Raw genomic sequence first — 20265 nt, 5'->3', positions numbered from 1 at the left:
ATTTACACTAAAGATAAAAAGTGGTTCTTAATTTCTATTCAATTACCTTTTAAAAATGTCCCACAAATTGCGTTTAATGTGATTCGATACTGAGGACATATTTAACATCCAATGACTAGGAGAAAGTATACTAAAATTTCTACAGCACAGAGAAAAGGAAGAAGATTGAGTTGTGAAAAATCTCTTTTGATGGCCAATATCAGAAACAATGTTGCAGTAACATCCACTTCTGAATAAGCTTCTCTTGAAGCTCCAAGTAGCAGGTAAACACATGTTGGTCCATGAATGACCAGTTCTGGCTTCATGTTTATCAATTAAATGCAACTCAGATTTTTCAAAGGCCCAGTTGATTAACTCATTCTTAACAAAGTAATTACTATCTTCGCCTGTACACCATAATGATGCAAACGCCATTCTTTGAAGATTTAGATGCTCAAGATGCTGAATGGTAGAAGAAACTGCAGTAAGGGTCATTCTCTTTAAAACTTGCTGCATTGTGATAATAAGCTGAAAGAAAAACAATATTGAACTTAGATCTCTTGAAATAATCATTGCCTCTATAAGAACAACCAAAATGTTACGGTACGTATTGGGTTATCAAGCTTAGTTATGTATGAAAATTTAAAATTATGAAAAATTTAAAACACAATCAGTCTTTGCAAATTGCCTAAAAACAGCAAATTTTTTAAGTATAATTTGTATTTTTCCTAACACACAAACCTTCCAAAACTAAACTGAAATGGCCATTCAAACTTGACAAGGTAGTAAACTACTGATATGCAGGGGGACGCCCCACCCACCAGTTGGTCTGCGCTCCACTTTGCCTTCAGGGCCAGGTGCCAGAGTGAGGGGTGGCTGAGGTGAGCCATTCATGTAAAGAACCTCAGGTTTGTATATGAAGAAAAATACAAATTACTACTTTTAACATTTTCTATTTGTTCTTACACAAATACAAACCTTTGTTCTTTACCACAAGAGACTTAGCCATCTTCCTGGTTTGTTTATGAGCAGAGGAAGGAAAACTGCACCTCTAACATAATGCTCTTATGGAGTGTAGCAGTTGCTAGACCTAAAGACCATAAAATAAAAGGTTTGATTTTCATTACTCAATCAAGCTGTAAGAACCCATACTGAAATATTGGAGACAATAAAACAGGTTAATTCAATCAATGAGTTTGCCAAGAGAAGGGGTCCAGTAGGACAGATAACCAGAACTCATGTCTGTCCAGCTTGTATATGGAATGGCACTCGACTCTCTGTTTACCAAACTCCTATCCTGCCTCCTGTCAACTGGATTCCTACATGAAGTGCTACATGTCCAAAGGGAGCTAGGCTCACTATCCAACCTGTTGAGCAGCCACCACTGGTCCAAGCAAAGCATGTTTTAGGCCAGTGGAAAACATTCCGCAAGTAAAACATTGTGCAGATGATCATACCCAATCACCTCTCTGACAGGTTTGCACTAAGCGTGAAATATAGTGGCAGCTCCTACTCTCATGAGCTTTTGTCCAGGCTACAATTCTCCATCCACACTGGAATAGGCAATGCCCATGGATCAATTTACACAGCCACGAGATTTTGTGTACTCAGAGAACTCATTTCTTAACTCTTGTTAGTATTAAGCGAAGAACTGTTGACATACAAATCCAAAGTGTCGAGTTCCTTCAAGATAATACAGCCGCACTCAAACAGAACTTGGTAGTATTTCACAGGAATCACTACTGAAAATTCCTTTAGTGAGGATAACGATGAAGATTTAAACAGGTGGGACCGACAGTCCTGAATATTGCTACAAAATTCAGGACAATTCCAAATAGTAAACAGATTTCCATCCTCTCAAGTACCATACGTACAAGAGTTCAGATGACTCACGTATACAGGAAGTCCCTGTCCATTATGACAGGTTGATGATAAGCAAAAATTGATGATAACCAAAAATCAGCAATTTTCCACTCTTATCGGTGCCGATAACTGGATTTTGGCACAGATAACTGGTTGATTGTGCCTCTGTTAGATATGTATCGGTGCCAATACTTACTCTATTACTGGCGATTTTTGGCACTAGACAAGCCCCATAAAACCTGATCGCTAACCAAGGCCACCAATGGCAGGGGACTGCCTGTACAGTACATATATATGGTAGTTACCTAACATTCACTGCTATAAAAACATTAGAGAGCTCTTTATTATTTTAAAAATACCACAGGGGTTAAAATTCACTTCCTCTGCATAAACATAAGAGGAGTTAACTGACATCATCATCCTGACATTTGGGCTGGGGTTGCTTAGCCAACAGAAAGCCAGGGGTCAAGAACAGGTAGCCAATCCTCATGGGACAAACAGTTCCCCTTCCCCATAGCATGTCATTATACAAGTGGAACCTTGACATACGAAAGTCCCTACTTACGAAAAATCCAAGTTACGAAAGCAAGGACGAAGATTTTTTTGCTTCTGTATACAAAAATAATTCAGGTTGCGAAAGGGTAAAGTCCGAGATTCGCCCGGACCACCGAGAACAATTTTAAAACTCGCGCGCCGCCAACTGAGTAGACTCGCCACCATCCTCCTACTCTCCCATTGGTTCCTAATGCTAGTCACCACCGTAAGATCCTGCTCTCCCATTGGTCAGCATCATGCCATATGTAAAGGGGTTCCTTGACCATTTTTTGCGGCAGCATTATCGTAAACACTGGAATTCATTCGTTCACATATATTTAGTTTGTTAACATAAATTCATGTTAGTGATTTCGCTTTCGTTGTACTGTAAGTTACTTTATCGTGTTGTGTGTGAACTTAATTACTACTTATGTTATTAGCCATGGGTCCAAAGAATGTTGCTGAAGTTCATGGAAAGAAGAGGATGCTTTCTATGGAGAACAAAGATGGAAATAATCAAGAAGTGTTAATGTTTTCTGCCATTTGTTAAGGTGTTTTGTAAAGTTTAGTGTTAAAATTTTCTGCCATTTTTTAATGTTTCGTAAAGTTAAGTGTTCATGTTTTCTGCCATTTGTCCTCCTCCTCTGCCACCACTTTCAGAGATTCGCCTCACTCGAAAGGTAAGGTTCCACATTTTACTACGTATGTATGTACACGTACGTAAAGTATTTCTTGTACCATGTACACTAATACACTTTATTTACAGGTACGTACTACAATAAAGGTTATCTTAGGTATTGATTGGTCCAAATTGTTGTATTTCATTGTTTATTGGTCAATTTAGCTTTATTGTAAAAGTTCCTGTGGTGTTTTTGTAGGGATTGGAACGAATTAGGCAATTTACATGTAAAACGTAGTTCAAGATACAAAAAAATCAGGTTTCGAAGGCCGCTTCAGAACGGATTAATTTTGTATCCTGAGGCACTACTGTATTTAAAGACATGACTTGGTAATTTTTTCAAGCATTTTGTAGTTACTACCTATTAAACTCTCCAATGAGTTTGGAGGAAAGCTGTTGACTTTCCCCATGTATTCACTTCCCTCATGCACTCATGGTTAATACCTGGCATGAGAAGGAGAGACAATGGTTGCCCCTTTCTCCTATCTTGGCTGGTTTGGAGTTGAAGCTCTTTACCCAAATATCAAAAGCAGCGTCTCTTTATACAGCCTGGTTTCAATTTTAACTGATGAGCTTTATGCAATAGTAAGTTTTACAATGTATATTGTAATTCATGGCAAGCAAAATATGTAATTTTTAATGACTCCCTGAATGTATGGCAATCCCTGTGAAGGTTTAATGCCAAGTACCCAGTTGACTAAAAAATTTAGAATGGATATTTTAGTTGTTAACTTTTACTAGGTACAGGTCAACAATATGCAACAAAGCAGAAAGCTTGGCAAAGAGTAGGCATCAAAGGCTATGTTAAGGTTGACTTCTTTGCCACTTACAAACTAATGCACCAGCCTTCAAGACAGCAAGAAGAATTCTGCCTAGAATGAAAATCATTCAGCGCATATGGTAGAAAACAAGTGAACTACACAGTCCACCTAGGTGACCCAAGCATTCTTCTTTTTTCTTTAAATACCAGTAATGCCTACAGTGGGAAATGTAAGTTAATGTTACCAGTAGTAACATTAATCCCAAATAATTCTTTCTTAGCATGCAGATCTTCCACAAGAGCAGGACCCCCTTGTCCCATCAAGATCCCCACGAATGCAGGCTGTATCTTCTTTGAACAAAGGTGTCACACCACCTCTCTGCTCTCTTGCCAGCTCTTGGTCACACAACAAACCTTTCACTAGAATAAACATGTGGGACTCAGTATTCTCTATTAGGACAGAGTTCCAACTTCGACACTGCTGGCTCCCTTGCTACTAAACTCAGCAGCCACCAAGCCAGTAGACAAGAAGGGAGAATGGGCCCATGCACCACTCATCCCACTTCTCTTCCATTCGCACAGCAAACTGTACATTTGCCAGACAAAAGTGTATTACAGGTTCCTTTCCAAAGGAGAATAAGAAGAAGCCATCCAATCACTAGAAAAAACTTTATCCTTGGACCGTCTCTAAGTTGAGCGAGCAGATCATGTACGTATGCCCTTCTCTATTCAACTCCTTGGACACACAGAGAGAAGGGGTTGTCTCTAGCAACGTTGCTCCTGCAAACATCTGACCTGGGTTGAGCAGATCAAACAAAATGCATAGACATGTCCAGGTGTGAGCTGGAAAGCTCACAGCAGGGCAAGGTGGGAGCAGACTTCATGTATAAGTGGGCAAGTGGCACAGTATCAGCTCTGCCAGAAGACAACAATCCCTCAAGAGGTGATCTAGCACCTCCACTTCCATCTGAAAAGGAAGATCATACGTAAGAAGTCCCCACCTTGACTTCTAACATGAAACCTTAAACTTACTCGTCTTTTTCTGCTGACAGACAAGGAGGGGGATGACAACGGAGAAAATTGCTAATAGTATCACAATTTTGGAGAGTAAATTGTATTTTTCATAACTATACAAACCTGAGGTCCTTTGCATAAGGAATTACTTTCAGCGCCAGCTGGAACTCGGTCGTAAGATTCTATAACAAGGTAGTTAGGCAGTAACTGATTGGGAGTCCCACCCGACTGGACGTAAACATTCCATTTTGCTTTAGGTCCGGGAAACAGATTGAGGGGTGGCATGAAGTGGGCCTATATGTAAAGGACCTCAGGTTTGTATAGTTAAAAATTGTGATTTGTTCTTACATGTTATACAAACCATCGGTCCTTTACATAAGGAAGACTAACTGATTGGTGGGAGGAATCTGAGTCTTGTGAACAGACTGGTGTCTGCCCAACCAATGTTCTCCCCCTGGTCTTAAAAGCATGGGAGGGGGATCCTTGCCTCTGTCCAAATGACCGGAGCGAGATCACTGCAAGACCAGTGAGCAGACCTCTGGACTAATTCATAAGAGGGAGGCATGCCTACCTCCTATGAATAGCAACCAAGAAAAATTCGTAAGAGGCCAAATATGTAGCATTGGGTTTGTCTTACTGTTGTCCACTTCCCCCCTGGTTGGGGAAGGGACAGATATCTGCTTCTATCCCTAATTAAAGAGATAAAATGGAGCTCAGCCACATAGCTTACCTGCCTCATCACCCTCTCCAGCATGTGAGAACTGCTACTCTCTGCCTGCAGGAAGAGAGAAGAAAGAAGAGAGGAAGAGAAGCCAGTCACACTCTCATTCATTCTCCATTCACGCAATATCACAAGTACGAGATGCAACCTTGTCCTGTTAAAGGAGCTGGGTAAGCTACACAACTTGTTGAGCAGCCACCATGGGTCCCAAGGAAAAAGTGTCCAAGAACCTATGGGCAATATCCCAAAGGTAGAAGGAGGTGAAGGTGGTCTGGTTGGACAACACCCCTGCCTTCAGCACTTGTGCAACTGACAAGTTCTTGCGGAATGCAAGAGTTGGACCAATACCTCTAACTTCATGGGCTCTCAGACGAAAGGTACTGGTGTTATCACTCCTCTCGGAGTCGTACAATTTCCTGATTACCTCACGAAGCCAGAAAGAAACAAGGGTTCTTGGATACTTCTTTCTTGGTCACCCCGGTGCTAACGAAGAGGCATCGACACTCAGGCCTGAGATGTCAAGTTTTCTTTACATAGCGCCGTAGCACTCCAACCAGACAAAGTATTAACTCTTCTGTATCATTACCAGTAAAGTCTTCTAGGGAGGGGATCATGAAGGACTCGAACCTGACATCAGGGACCGAAGGGTTCTGAGTCTTCGCTACGAAATCTGGGATGAAACTGAGCGTTACTGATCCCCATCCCCTCGAGTGTTGTTTGACATTGAAGGAAAGACCATGAAGTTCTACTCTCTTCGCCGATGCCAGGGCCAACAGAAAGACGGTCTTGAGAGTCAGATCCCTGTCTGATGACTCTAGGAGAGGCTCATATGGTCTATGAGTAAAACTCCTTCAGACATAAGTCACGTCCCACTCAGGGGGCCTGAGTTTCCTGGGTGGGCAAGACCTCTCGAAGCTCCTCATTAGGAGAGATATTTCCTTGGAGGAGGAAATATCAACTACTCGAAGCTTAAGGACTAGGGCCAGAGCCACTCTGTATCCTTTAACTGTGGATACAGAGAGGAGCTTCTCTCGGTGAAGAAAGATCAGGAAATCCACTACCTGCTGAGGAGTGGCTCTGAGTGGAGAGAGACCCGGTCTACGACACCAACCACAGAAGTCAGACCACTTTCCCTGGTATACTACTGCAGAGGACTGTCTGAGGTATCCAGCTTTCTCTGTTGCTGCTTAGCGAGAAAAGCCTCTCGCTCGCAAGAGATGGTGGATAACCGCCAGCCATGAAGACACATGGAATGTACTGCCTGGTGGTACCATTCCACGTGCAGTTGACACAGCAGGTTGTGCCATAGGGGAATCTCTCGTAGTGCCTCCAAAAGAAGAGCCAGCAGGTCGGGATACCAAACGGCCCGAGGCTATTTGGGTGCCACCAGAATCATCCGAAGATTGCTGGTGACCAGCACCCTGCTGATCACCTTGCGAATCAGACAGAATGTGGGAAAGGCGTACACTACGAGGTTGTCCCACGGATGCTGGAACGTGTCCTCTGCATTCGCCCATGGGTCTGGCACAACTGAGAAGAAAACCAGAAGTTTTCTGTTGTGCTGGTTGGCGAACAGATCCACTACTGGACGCCCCCACAGGTTGAACAGCCTTTCCACCACGTCTGGGTGTAGAGACCATTCTGTACCAATCCCCTAATTCTGGCAGCTGAGCTTGTCTGCCACTTCATTCCCCTTGCCTGGAATGTATCTGGCTGACAGCTCTACCAAGTGAGCTACAGGCCACTCGTGCACCTGCTTCATCAACTGGTGTAACTTATGCCACTACTGTGGTGTTGTCACTCATCACTACCACCAAGTGTCCCATCAGCCGTTACTGGAATTCTTGGAGCGCGAGAAATGCTGCCTTGAGTTCCAGAACATTGATGTGAAGGTGTTTGTCATGTCGGTTCCACACTCCTGCAACCAGCAACTCTTCCAGGTGTGTGCCCCAACCCTCAGTCAGTGCATCTGAGAACAGAAGCATCTCCACAGGGGGAGTGCTTAGCGGCACTCCTATTAAGAGGTTCCTGTTGTCTAGCTAACAGGACAAATCCTCCCTTACTTCCTCCATAAAAGGAACCAGGAAGGGTTGCGGATCCCGCGCCTGTGGTCAGCACTCCTTAGTCTCCATTGCAGAGACTGTAGGTGAAGACGCCCCTGAGGGACTAACTTCTCTAGTGATGACAGGTGACCGATCCCGACCTGCAACTGCTGAGTTGGCTGTTCCTGTCGTGACAGAAAACGACAGGCTGCTTCCCATAACCTGCTGATCCGCGAGTCTGCGGGGAAGACTCATGCTGCTACTATGTCAATCAGCATGCTCAGGTACTTTATCCTCTGCTTGGGCTCAAGATCTGACTTCTCGAAATTTACCATGATCCCCAGATCGCGGCAGAAGTCAAGGAGGCGATCTCTGTCCTGTAGCAACTGCGAGCAAAAGCTTGCCAGGACCAGCCAATCATTGAGATACCTCATTACATGTATCCCAGCCGAATGGGCCCAAGCCGACACCACAGTGAACACTCACATGAACACCTGTGGGGCAGTTGAGAGACCGAAACAAAGTGCCCTGAATTGGAACACTGTCCCGTTGAGGATAAAGCGAAGATACCTCCTGGAGAACTGATAGATAGGTATTTGGAAATACTCATCCTTCAGGTCCAACAAAAGCAGGAAATCGTTCTCCATGATAGAATCGAGCACTGAGCATGCCGTTTCCATCGTGAACCGAGTCTGGCGAACGAATTGGTTCAAAGGAGAGAGATCTATCAACGATCTCCAGCCCCCCGTAGGCTTCTCCACCAGGAAAAGTTAGCTGTAGAATCCCGGTGACTGATCTCGTACGATTTCCACAGCTCCTTTGCTCTGCATGGTCTGCACTTCTTGAGTCACTGCTACATCGCTGGCAGAACCGGGACCGTATGTTTGAAGATGGACCGGGTGTGGAGTGAGGGGTGGCCTCGACTCAAAGGGAAGTAGACATCCCTCCTGAAGGATATCCACTACCCAAGTCTCGGCTCATTAGTGCTGTCAAATTGCCCAATGGCTCGCCAGGTACCCGCCTAACTTCAGGCAGCAGGCGAGAGGGAATGCTGTTCATAGCGTTTCCCTCTCTTCTTCTTTCATTTCTTGCAAGAGGAGGAGTCCTGAGAGGAGGGCTGACGCCCACCTCTCAACGAAAGAGGAAGGCTGGGTCTTTCCCCGCGCTACCCTCGAGGGTACTGATGTCTTAGGAGCGGAGGAAGCGCTAGCTAAGCTCTGAGGCTTAGCCGCAGTTGAACGAGACTGCCCAGAAGTCTTCGCAACTGCCTGGTGTACTAGGCGATCGCTGTCCTGAGCTCTATGCTTTTCCAAAGCAGCATCCACTATCTCTCTGGAGAAGAGAGAGGAGGAACCCAGCAACAGTCTGTTCCTCAGACCCAATGTTACCTCATGACCGGCCGCCCTGGTTACACGAGTCAGGACTACGTCCCTCCTCCTTAAAACCAGGTTAGCCAACAGGTTGGCAGTCTGGTGGGCAAGGTAGGAAATGGCCCTACCTCCAGACAAGCAGAGTCTCCCAAACGGCAAGTCTTCCCCAGGAACTATAGGTCCCGAGGAGGCTGCGACTCTGGATACTGTGAGACACCACAGATCCAGCCAGGAGACGGCTTGGAAAGCTGCCATGGCAGTGGATTCCTGGGCTGATGCCTCTTGCTGCGAGAACCAGAGGTTCTCTGACAGCAGGTGCTGAAGAGGCCCTCCCGGAGTTAGGCAAGCTAACTCTGGGTCAACCTGCTTGGTCAGCAACGGGTCTGTCGAAGGCACGTAGAATCGCCGCTGACGAGGTACAGGAGGGGGAAGCAGCTTATCTGACCTGCGGGCCCTGAGTGAAGCTTCCTCTCCGGAGACAAGAGCGTTCACCTGGTCCAGCACTCCATCAGCCAAGGAAGACCGGGGTAGCCCTACAGATGCTCTGGGTTTCTTCTTAGGCCCCCAGAACAACTCCAACCTCGATGGACGGTCAGATGGGACAACCACCGATCCTCCCCTGAGGTCGTTGTGCTGACGGATTAGTGCAATGACCTTTGCAAAAGACCTCTGTGTCTCGGGGATGACCGTGTCCTGAGGCGATGGACCGTCAGATCCATCCAGGCCAAGTCCCACCCAAGACACTCTTTCTTCAGGAGGAAGAACCTTGCTAGACCCCACTGTGGTCTCCTCTAACCACTTGAGCGTATGACCTGTCCGGTACCAAAATCGAACCAGGCTCATAGGCTCTCGTGTCCGGACTGTAAGGAGCGCGCTCCTCACGGTCACTCCTGTTTGCCTTGCTCCTCTCAGTGTATCTCGAAGAGGTTAAAGGGACAGGTGAGGTAGACCTGACTCTCCTACCCTGCCTACCAGCAGAACCGGCAGGCTGGGAGGACTGCAGGCGATCGCCAACCCACGGTGGTGATTGACCTGCAGGTCTGGACCACCGTTCGTCGTGTGGAGAAGCGCTGGACCGAGGACGGTAGCGTCGGTCTCGTGCATCAGGGGAGCTGCTACCAGCCATGCGGACCGTCCAGTGTGATCGACGGTTGGGTGGCTGGTAGTGTCCACTAACGCAGTGAGAGCGAGCACCATCCTTACGACTCGCCACGGTCCCAGAAGCAGCCGAAGCTGTTCCCAGGGACCTGGGGGACCTCTTCCCAGCCTCGCCTCGTGAACGGTTCGATGGAACCGTGACGTCAACCCTCAGTACCAGTCGATCGCTATGCGAGGGAGCGCCGCTCTAACAAGAGTCACCTGAGAACTTGCCATCCTTCCGCTCTGTGCCTGGGTCCTGACGGTGAGCGTACTCAGCCATCTGGACCTTGGCTGCACAGTCACCAGCAGGTGACCATAGATTTGGTGATGCTCACTGGCAAGTGGCCCGAGACGGTTCCCGATCCAGAGGTGGAACCTCTAGAGCCAGGAGCGGATGTACCAGCTGGGAGGACCAACAGAAGGCCCACCTGTCTCATCAGAGACAGACCCTTAGAAGTCTCTGTGCGAGAATTCTTTGTGGGGTGGGGGGGGGGGAGGGGGGGCGAGGCCACCTTTTTCTTCCTCGGTTAGGGGGTCTTGGAAGTAGAAGGGGAAGAGGTGGCAGAAGACGACGACGATGACAAAGACAAAGAAGATGATGATGACACCTTCCTCTTCTTCTTTGACTTCTTTGCCAGCTTCCTCAGGACAGCAGACAGGTCTCCCATTCAGGCTGGAGCTGGGGCAGCTGCGGGGGCAGCAGGGCCAAGCTCCACTTGGACAGGTGTGGAACTGAAGGAGCAGCAGCACTTCCTAAGGCAGGAACAGGGGCAGCAGGCATGGCGACAACAACAGGTGGTAGATCCAATGGTGAGCTCTTTGGGCACTCAAAGTCAGGCAGAGGAGTGAGGACAGCAAAACCTGGGGGAGAGGGAGGAATATACTCCCTCTTGGAGACGCGTGGCAATGGGGCCTGCACCGCAGCCATAGGGGTGACCATCGTCACATGCTGGGTGTAGACCAGGTGAGGTGGTGCTGCGTACCCCGGGGTCGAGACCATAGTGGTCGTCCTCGACTCCACCCCGTGTGTAACCGGGACTGCAGCCAGATGGTGAAGGAGTCCCTGGATACTCAGAGTGCCGGGAAGACTCAGCGATCGCCACACCTGCTGCAGATCCCCACCCGCAGAGGCAGACAAACCTGAGGAAGGAACAGTCGGGTTAATGGGGGGTTCCTGTTCGCTCAGCGGGAGAAAGATCCCCCCCAGCGGACAGAAGACCCCGAATACAACTCAAGGTCAGGATGCCTCCCTCCCTCCTCTGCACTCGACAGATTGAGTGAAGTGGCGGAGAGACATGTCCCCCGAAGGAGAGAGAGCCATGCAAGGGAGCTGACAAGGGGGGAGGAAAGAAGACGACGTGTCTGTCGCCAGAGGTATCGAGGGAGAGCTTTCCGACAACACCTTGGCTGACTTACGAGGCTTCTTCCCCTTCTCATACCGCTCCCACTACTCCTCCGACCAAGAGATACAACAATCACATGTCAAATCACGGTTACACTCACGCCCTCGGCACCTTGTGCAAAGGGCATGAGGATACACAAGCTCGCTTGAGCGGAATGCACCACACTTTCATCCCCCCACTCCAGGGTACACTCTCCGGTTGGATGGGGGCCGCAAGGGCTTATCCAATTCGTGGGATTACATATTTGCAACACAGAATCAAATAACAGAAACAACGCAGTTAAACTAATAAATACACAAGAATAAATGCTGGAAGCCAAAAAGAATATGAATGATCTCATGACAGAGGCGGGCTGAGAGGTCAACAACACATCTGCACCTGACGGCGGTCGAAAGCAAAGTGGAATGTTTACATCCAGTTGGGCGGGACTCTCGACCATCGGACAAGTAGTTACTGCCTAACTACCTTACAACCGGTCCAGCTGGCGCTGAAAGTAATTCCTTATGTAAAGGACCGATGGTTTGTATAACGTGTAGGAACAAATTTTACTTATAACTCCTTATGTTTAGAAGATTGGCGCCATCTCGATGTTTGCGGAGTCACTTGTGTCAATAAACTTCCCATTTCCTGTGCTAAATCCACACACCACTTGTACCAATAGATGCTGGGACACTTTCTTCACAACGACCTTAAACGACGAGGTGTATCGGCCGCTGGACGGGAAAACATGTTGATTGTTTGGGAAGAAGAAAAGTGCGGCAGATAACATTTAAATAATTAGTTAAAGACCAGAATAAGGTTATGAATTGCATATATTTATTACGATGTATTCATGATAATTCATTTGAAAATATTCGTTGTTGTAAAAGTAACCAGATTCCCGACACAAATTTCATCGGTTTTGCTGTGATAATAGCTACAGAGTTGCCAATATTTTTGTGTGTTTATCCTCCAAACTTGGGATAAGACTTAGAAAAAACCATGGAAATAAGTGAATTTAGTGATATATATATATATATATATATATATATATATATATATATATATATATATACACAGTGGAACCCTGTATATTCGCGTTCTCCAGATTCGCAGATTCTTTTGGGGACGTTCCCCTGCATTATTCATGGACAATTCGCACATTCGCGGTATTTTTCTATGCGAAATATCCACAAATTCCTGTTTTATTTATCAATTTCATCATAAAATGCACTTTTTGTGATAAAACTATTAAAAAAAACAAGTATAAAAAGTTTTAGTGGGTTTTTCTTGAGTTTTAACTTACAAAATAGGCTGTTTTTAGCATTTTATAGGGGTTCCAAACATTCGCGGGTTTGTAACTATTCACGGGGGGGGTGGGGGGTCTGGTACACTCCCCCGGAACACGGGGGACCACTGTATGTGAGTGTGTATATATGATATATGTATATATATATATATAGATATATATATATATATATATATATATATATATATATATATATATATGCTTAAAAAATCACAGTAGATGCACGTGACTTCATTATATAAGCGAATACCACAGGAAAATGTAGTCAGAAATCCAAGCGCTTTTGTCTTTACTAAGACATTGTCAAGGAGCGAATGAAATACAACTGGAGAGAAAGGTCTCAGGTACACAACAAGATCAAGAATACCAGATGGTTAATTGTGAAAAGGGTAAAAATTAAAAGAGATAATCCAGGATTATCAGATATCACACGGTCACAAACCTAAACAGAATTGACCCTAACCGAAATTACAAAGTATCTTTACAGTCCAAACATGTAAAAACTGATATTAATTTTGTTTTTTGCTTATATTTACCTACAACTTTTTTCATTATGAAAGCATCAAGTTTAAATAAAACAAGACTTAAATTTAGAACATTTCTATTATTTGACTTGATGAAACAATATTCAAGGATATTTCTTTTAACTGTGTCATTACATGGGATTAAGGCTCTTGCTTGACTCCAGTTAATAGGATGATCTAAATCTCTCATAGTACGATAATGCATTCGATATTTGCCCAGTTCTCACAGAATATTGGTACTGTTTGAGACGTGAAAGAGATTTACCAGTCTGTCCATAATAGACTTTATCACACTTTTTCCAAGGAATTTCATATATGAAGCCTGGAAGATCTTAGGAGAATTTTTGATTATTAAACTCTTGACAATTAATATACTGAAAATGACAATTTGTCCAAAATTGCATTTTTCCTAACTATACAAACCTGAGGTCCTTTACAATAGGAAGGTACTAGCGGCAGCTGGATATGTCGTAAGCTTTCGAACAAGGGGTTCGGTAGTTAACTGCTTGTCCCCCCCCCCTCGACAGGTCGCGCGCGCGCGACTGGGAGGTAAACAAATCACTTTTGCTTTTGGCCCAGCAAAACTGCAGAGTGAGGGGTGGCATTGAGGTGGGGCTAGTGTAAAAGGACCTCAGGTTGTATAGTTAGGAAAAATGCAATTTTGGACAAATTGTCATTTGTTCCGGACACAGCATACAAACCTTCGGTCCTTTTACAATAGGAAGACCACTTCTTGGTGGGTGGAATCTGAGTCTTTTGTGAAACAGACTGGTGTTCGCCCAACCTTGGAAGCCTCCCTGGTCGTAAGAGCGAGGGAGGGATCCAAGCCTCTGTCCGATTGATCGGGGTGTGCACCGCAGGATCAATGGTCAGACCTCTGGACGAGTACTAAGAGAGAGGCATGCGTATCTCTTCGTACCAGCAATGTAAGAATGTTCCTGTACAGGAGCAAATATAAAGTCATGGGTTTGACTCTTGTAGGCATCCACTTCCACTGTAGAAGGAAGTGGTGGATATTCTGCTCCTATCCCTAGTGAAAGGGATAGGATGGGGCTCTGTCATATAGCTCACCTGCATCTCGTCCTCATCCAGCGTAGTGACGACCGTGGCCCTCTGCCCACAGGTAGAGGGGGAGGAAAAGATGGGAAGAGAGAGCCAGTCACTCACACTCAACACACCATCCACACAGTCACACCAGGACTCGATGCTGTTCAGCCTGCGAGGGTCTGGGTTAGCTACACAACTTGTTGAGCAGCCACCACGGGTCCCAAGGAAAAGGTATCCAAGGACCTGTGGGCAATATCCCGAAGGTAGAAGGACGTAAAGGTAGTCTGGTTAGACCAGACCCCTGCCTTCAGACCTGCGCCACGGAGAAGTTCTTACGAAACGCCAACGAGGGGCCAATACTTCTGACTTCGTGAGCTCTCGGACGGGACGTACGGATGTCGTCACTACCATCAGCCTCATACGCCCTCCTGATGACCTCACGCAGCCAGAATGAAAGAGTGTTCTTGATACTTCTTTCTTGGTGACCCCGGTGCTAACGAAGAGGCGTCGACACTCAGGCCTGAGGTGTCGAGTTCTCTTCAGATAGCGGCCGTAGCGCCCTCACAGGACAAAGCAGCATCTCATCCGCATCATTATCGGTGAAGTCCAATAGGGAGGGAATCGTGAATGACTCGACCTGTCGTCAGGGACCGACGGTTTCTGAGTCTTCGCACGAAGTTCGGGACGAAATCGAGCGTCACGGATCCCCATCCCCTGGAGTGTCGTACATCATAGGAAAGACCATGGAAGTTCCCCTACTCTCTTCGCCGATGCCAGGGCAGCAAGAAGAGGGTCTTGAGGGTCAGATCCCTGTCTGACGACTCTCGGAGTGGCTCGAACGGTGTTCGAGTCATAACTCCTAAGGACGAGAGTCACGTCCCACGACAGGGGGCCTGAGTTTCCCCTGGGTGGGCAAGACCTTTCGAAGCTCCTCATAAGCAAGGAGATCTCGAACGAGTTCGAGATGTCCAACCCCCTCAGTTTCAGGACGAGCGCCAAGGCGGCTCTGTATCCTTTGACTGTGGGGACTGAGAGGAGCTTCTCTCGGCGAAGAAAAACGAGGAAAATCCGCTAACTGCTGAAGAGTGGCTCTGAGAGGAGATAGACCCCGTCTACGACACCAACCACAGAAGACGGCCCCACCCCCTTCCCTGGTACACAGCTGCAGAGGACTGACGGACGTTTCCAGCCATCTCTGTTGCTGCGCTACGAGAAAAGCCTCTCGTTCGCAAGAGATGGTGGATAACAGCCAGCCGTGAAGACGTAGGGACTGGACTGCTCGGTGGTACCGCTCGACGTGTGGCTGGGCGAGAAGGTTGTGCCAAGGGGGAATCTCTCTCGGTTCTCCTGCGAGAAGAGCCAGCAGGTCCGGATACCAAATGGCCTGTGGCCATTTGGGAGCCACCAGGATCATCCTGAGATTCGGGCGGGGTGACCAGCGCTCGACTGATCACCTTGCGAATCAGGCTGAACTGGGGGAAAGGCATAGGCGAAGAGGTTGTCCCACGGGTGTTGAAGAGCGTCCTCTGCAGGCTGCCATGGGTCCGGCACGGCCGAGAAGAACAACCTGGAGCTTCCTGTTGTGCCGGGTGGCGAACAGATCCACGACTGGTCGCCCCCACAGGTCGAAGAGCCTTTCCGCCACGTCCTGGTGTAGAGGACCATTCGGTCCCTATCACCTGATCCCGACGGCTGAGCGTGTCTGCTACTACATTCCTCTTCCCTGGAATGTAGCGTGCCGACAGCTCTATTGAGTGTGCCTGAGCCCACTCGTGCACCTGCCGAGTCAACTGGTACAACGGGAGAGACACTAGGCCCCCCTGTTTGTTGACGTAAGCCACCACCGTGTGTTGTCGCACATCAACACCACTGAGTGTCCCATCAGCGGTCCTGAAACTCTTGGAGAGAGGGAACGCTGCCTTGAGTTCAGTACATTGATGTGAAGGTGCTTGTCGTTCTCGTCCCACACTCCTGAAGTCAGCAACTCCTCCAGGTGTGCGCCCCATCCCTCGGTCGATGCGTCTGAGAACAGCTGCATGTCCGGGGGGGAGTGCGCAGAGGCACTCCTCTTAAGAGGTTCCTGTCGTCCAGCCACCAGGCTATGGTCCTGCCTCACCTCCTGTGTCAGTGACACTGGAAAGCTTGGGGGATCCGTCGCCTGCCGACCAACTCTCCTTTAGTCTCCATGAGAGACCGCAGTGAAGACGCCCGTGAGGGACTAACTTCTCGAGTGACGACAGGTCCGATCACACACTTGCCATCGCTGAGCTACCTGTTCCTGCCGAGACAGGAACTGGTTTGGCTGCCTCCCTGAATCTGCTGATCCGCGAGTCTGCGGGGAAGACTCGCCCTGCTACCGTGTCGATCAGCATACCCAGGTACTTCATCCTCTGCTTGGGCTCGAGATCGGACTTCTCGAAGTTCACCACGATCCCCAGATCGCGACAGAACTCGAGCAGTCGATCCCTGTCCTGTAGCAACTGCGAGCGGGAGCTCGCCAGGACTAACCAATCGTCGAGATACCTCATCAGACGTATCCCGTGCGAATGGGCCCAAGCAGACACCAGAGTGAACACTCGCGTGAACACCTGTGGGGCGGTTGAGAGACCGAAGCACAGTGCCCTGAACTGGTACACCGTCCCGTCGAGGATGAAGCGAGGTACTTTCTGGAGGACTGATGAATGGGTATTTGGAAATACGCATCCTTCAAGTCCACTGAAAGCATGAAATCGTTCTCCCTGATGGAGTCGAGCACTGGAGCGTGCCGTCTCCATCGTGAACCGGGTCTGGCGAACAAACCGGTTCAGGGGGTAGAGAGATCTATCACCCGGGCCGCCCAGCCTCCCGTAGACTTTTCCACCAGGAAGAGTCGACTGTAAAAGCCCGGTGACTGATCCGTGACGATCTCTACAGCTCTCTTGCTCAGCATGGTCTTGATCTCCTGTCTCAGTGCTACGTCCTTCGATGACCCTGGAACGTACGACTGCTGTTGGACCGGGTTGAGGTGAGGATGGCCGAGATTCGAAGGGTAATAGATATCCCTCCCGAAGGACTCTACATCCATCTCGGCGCCGTAGCGCTGCCAAGTTGCCCAATGGCTGCCAGGCACCCCCCCAACTTCCGGCAGCAGGTGGGGGAACGCCGTCCCTAGCGTTTCCCCCCTTTCTTTCTTCGACTTCTTCCCAGAGCCTCCACGGGATGAGGAGGGCTGGGAGGAGGGCTGGTTACGGCTCCCCTTGCTAGAAGTCGAAGAAGACAGAGTCATTCCCCGGGGCTTCGACGCAGCAACCGTCTTAGCCGCCGAGGAAGCGCTAGCCGAGCTCTTAGACTTGGCCGCAGTCCGAGGCTGCCCAGAAGCCTTCGAGACTGCCTGGTGAACCAGACGGTCACTGTCATCAGTGCGCCGTCTGTCCACCGCAGCGTCCACCATCTCTCCTGGGAAGAGAGACGCGGAACTCCGTAAAGGTCCGTTGCGAAGTCCCAACGCCGCCTCACGCCCGGCCGCCCTGGAAACCCGAGTAAGGACAGCGTCCCTTCGTCGGAGAACCAGGTTGGCCACAGGTTTCACCGTCTGGTGGGCAAGGAAGGAGATGGCTCTTCCCCCAGACTGGCAAAGTCTCCTGAAGGCCGAGTCATCTTCGGGAGAAATTCCCACCCCCGGAGTTGGCTGCGACCTTAGATACTGTGAGGGGACCACAGATCTAGCCAGGAGACGGGCCTGGAAAGCTGCCATGGCGGTAGATTCCAGGCCGAGTGCCTCTTGCTGCGAGAACCACAGGTTCTCGGACAGGAGCTGTTGCAGAGACACCTGTTTGGGCGGCATCGGGTCTTCAGATGGCACGTAAAAAACCGCCGCTGTCGTAGCAGAGGAGGTGGAAGCAGCTTGCTCGACCTGCCAGACTTGAGCGAACCGTCTTGTCCGGAGACAAGCGATTCACCTGGTCCAGCACTGAGTCCGCAAGCTCCGAACGCGGCAAACCCACCGTCGGTCTGGGTTCCCTCTCGGGTCGGGCCCCAGAACGACTCGATGCCGGGACTGGGCTCGGATTGGTGGGAGCGGCGATCCTTCCCCGAGGTCGTTGTGCTGACGAATCAGCGCAATAACCTCGGCAAAGTTCCTCTGATCTCAGGAGTGACTGCATCCTGCGGAAGTCGGACCGTCCAGTCCCTCAAACAGGGAGCACCTCCCAAGACCCTCCTCCCTCAGGAGAGGAGCAGCGACAGCCCCCTCTCGGTCTCCTCCAACCACCTGTGCGTACGACCTGGCTGGTCCGAGAACCGAGCCTGGTACGTACGACGACGTGGCGGGATCCTGAGGGGCGCACCCCTCACGATCACTCCTCAATACCTCGCCCCTCCCGTATACCCGAGGAGGTTGAAGGTATGGGAGAGGAAGACCTGACGCTCTCCTCTCGCTCGCTGGCAGAACCAGCGGCTTGGAGGACCCCTGCAGGTGATCACCACCCGCGGTGGCGATCGAGCTGCAGACCTAGTCGAGCCGTCCTCGCTGTGGAGAACGGCTGGACCGAGAACAGCGGCCCCGGTCTCGTGTGTCAGAAGAGCTGGTGCTGGTCGCCGTAACCCGATCGCTCTCTGTGAGAGCGACGGTCAGGCGCCGGCGAGCTCCACTGTCACGGTGAGATCGGTGCGTATCCTCACGGTGCGTCAGTTCGCTGGTACCAGCCGTGGCTGGTGCCGGCGAACGGGGGGACCTCTTCCCAGCCTCAGCCCGTGGCCGGTCATGGACCGTCCACGTCCCGCCGCCCGGGTAGCCAGCTGCTCGCCGCGAGAGCGAGAGCTGGTCTGGTGAGAGTCGCGTGAGCGGCTGTCACCAGTCTTCCGCTCCGTGCTGTGAACTGACGCTGAGCGGACTCAGAGGTCTGGTTCCTGGCTGCACGGTCGCTGGTAGGCGACCGTACACTCGGTACCTCTCGCGAACGAGCGGCCGAGCCGGACCCTGCTGCTGTGGCCGAACCACTGACAGCAGGTGAGGGAAGTGCGGTGTTAGCCGGCACCCCTCTGGTCCCCGTAGTCTTCTTCCTTGCGGGAGAAGAGACGGGTCCTGCTCCCGAAGGAGCAGGGTGACCAGCGGAAGAACCCCCCGTCTCACCAGAGCGAGACGGGCCCTTAGAAGTTCCCGAGGGAGACTTCTTAGGGGGGGGGGGAGGCGACCTTCTTCTTCTTAGGCGGGGGAGCCTTAGAAGAAGAAGGGGAAGAGGCGGCAGACGACGACGACGACGAAGAAGACGATGAAGACGACGACGACACCTTCCTCCTCTTCTTCTTCTTCTTCGTCAACCTCCTCAGGACCGACGTCAGATCTGTCATCCAGACGGAGCCGGGGCTGCTGTTGCCGAGCAACAGGGCCCGGACGTACCTGTCCGAACAGACCAGCATCGGAGCAGCGGCGCCAGGAACAGGAACAACATCAGCAGGTGCGAGCATCACAGGAACGGCAGACGAGACAGCAGGAGCAGGTACAGGAACGGCAGCGGTGGTCACGGCAGGTACGGCAGACTGTGTGGGCGGTCCAGATGGGCGAACCAGCGGCACAGACGTCCTAGGTACCGGTGGGAGGTCCAGGGGCGAGCTCTTCGGGCACATGAAGTCCGGTCGCGGCAGCACGGCAAACCCAGGTGGCGGCATCACACTCCCCCGAGTTACGGCGACTGGCCCCTGCACCGATGTAGTGGGTGTCACAGAGACCGCGTGCTGGGTGTACACCAGTGAGGAGGTGAAGCGTAGCCGGGTGTTGTAAGGGTCGTGGTGGTGGTCGTGACCGTTGCATGGGTGACCGCCACGGAGCCAGCGAGAGATAGAGCAGCCCCTGGACACTCGGCACGCCCTGCAGCCCCAACGATGCCCACACACCTGTCCGAGGTCATCCTTCGCGGCAACCGC

At 49.9% G+C, this 20265-nt stretch overlaps 1 protein-coding gene across 1 annotated transcript in view; it reads right to left on the bottom strand.

The window, feature by feature from the left end:
- The window catches only part of LOC135218971 (uncharacterized), a 102689-nt gene that overhangs the window by 69105 nt on the left and 13319 nt on the right, over positions 1-20265 (bottom strand). Inside the window, exon 2 of the mRNA XM_064255409.1 lies at positions 47-507. Within this exon, the coding sequence (XP_064111479.1) occupies positions 47-507 (461 nt within the window). The remainder of the gene's footprint in view (positions 1-46; positions 508-20265) is intronic.

The sequence above is a fragment of the Macrobrachium nipponense genome, chromosome 1 (genome assembly GCF_015104395.2).
Source record: "Macrobrachium nipponense isolate FS-2020 chromosome 1, ASM1510439v2, whole genome shotgun sequence".
Taxonomy (NCBI): Eukaryota; Metazoa; Arthropoda; class Malacostraca; order Decapoda; family Palaemonidae; genus Macrobrachium; species Macrobrachium nipponense.
This window is presented reverse-complemented; position numbering and strand designations above follow the sequence as displayed.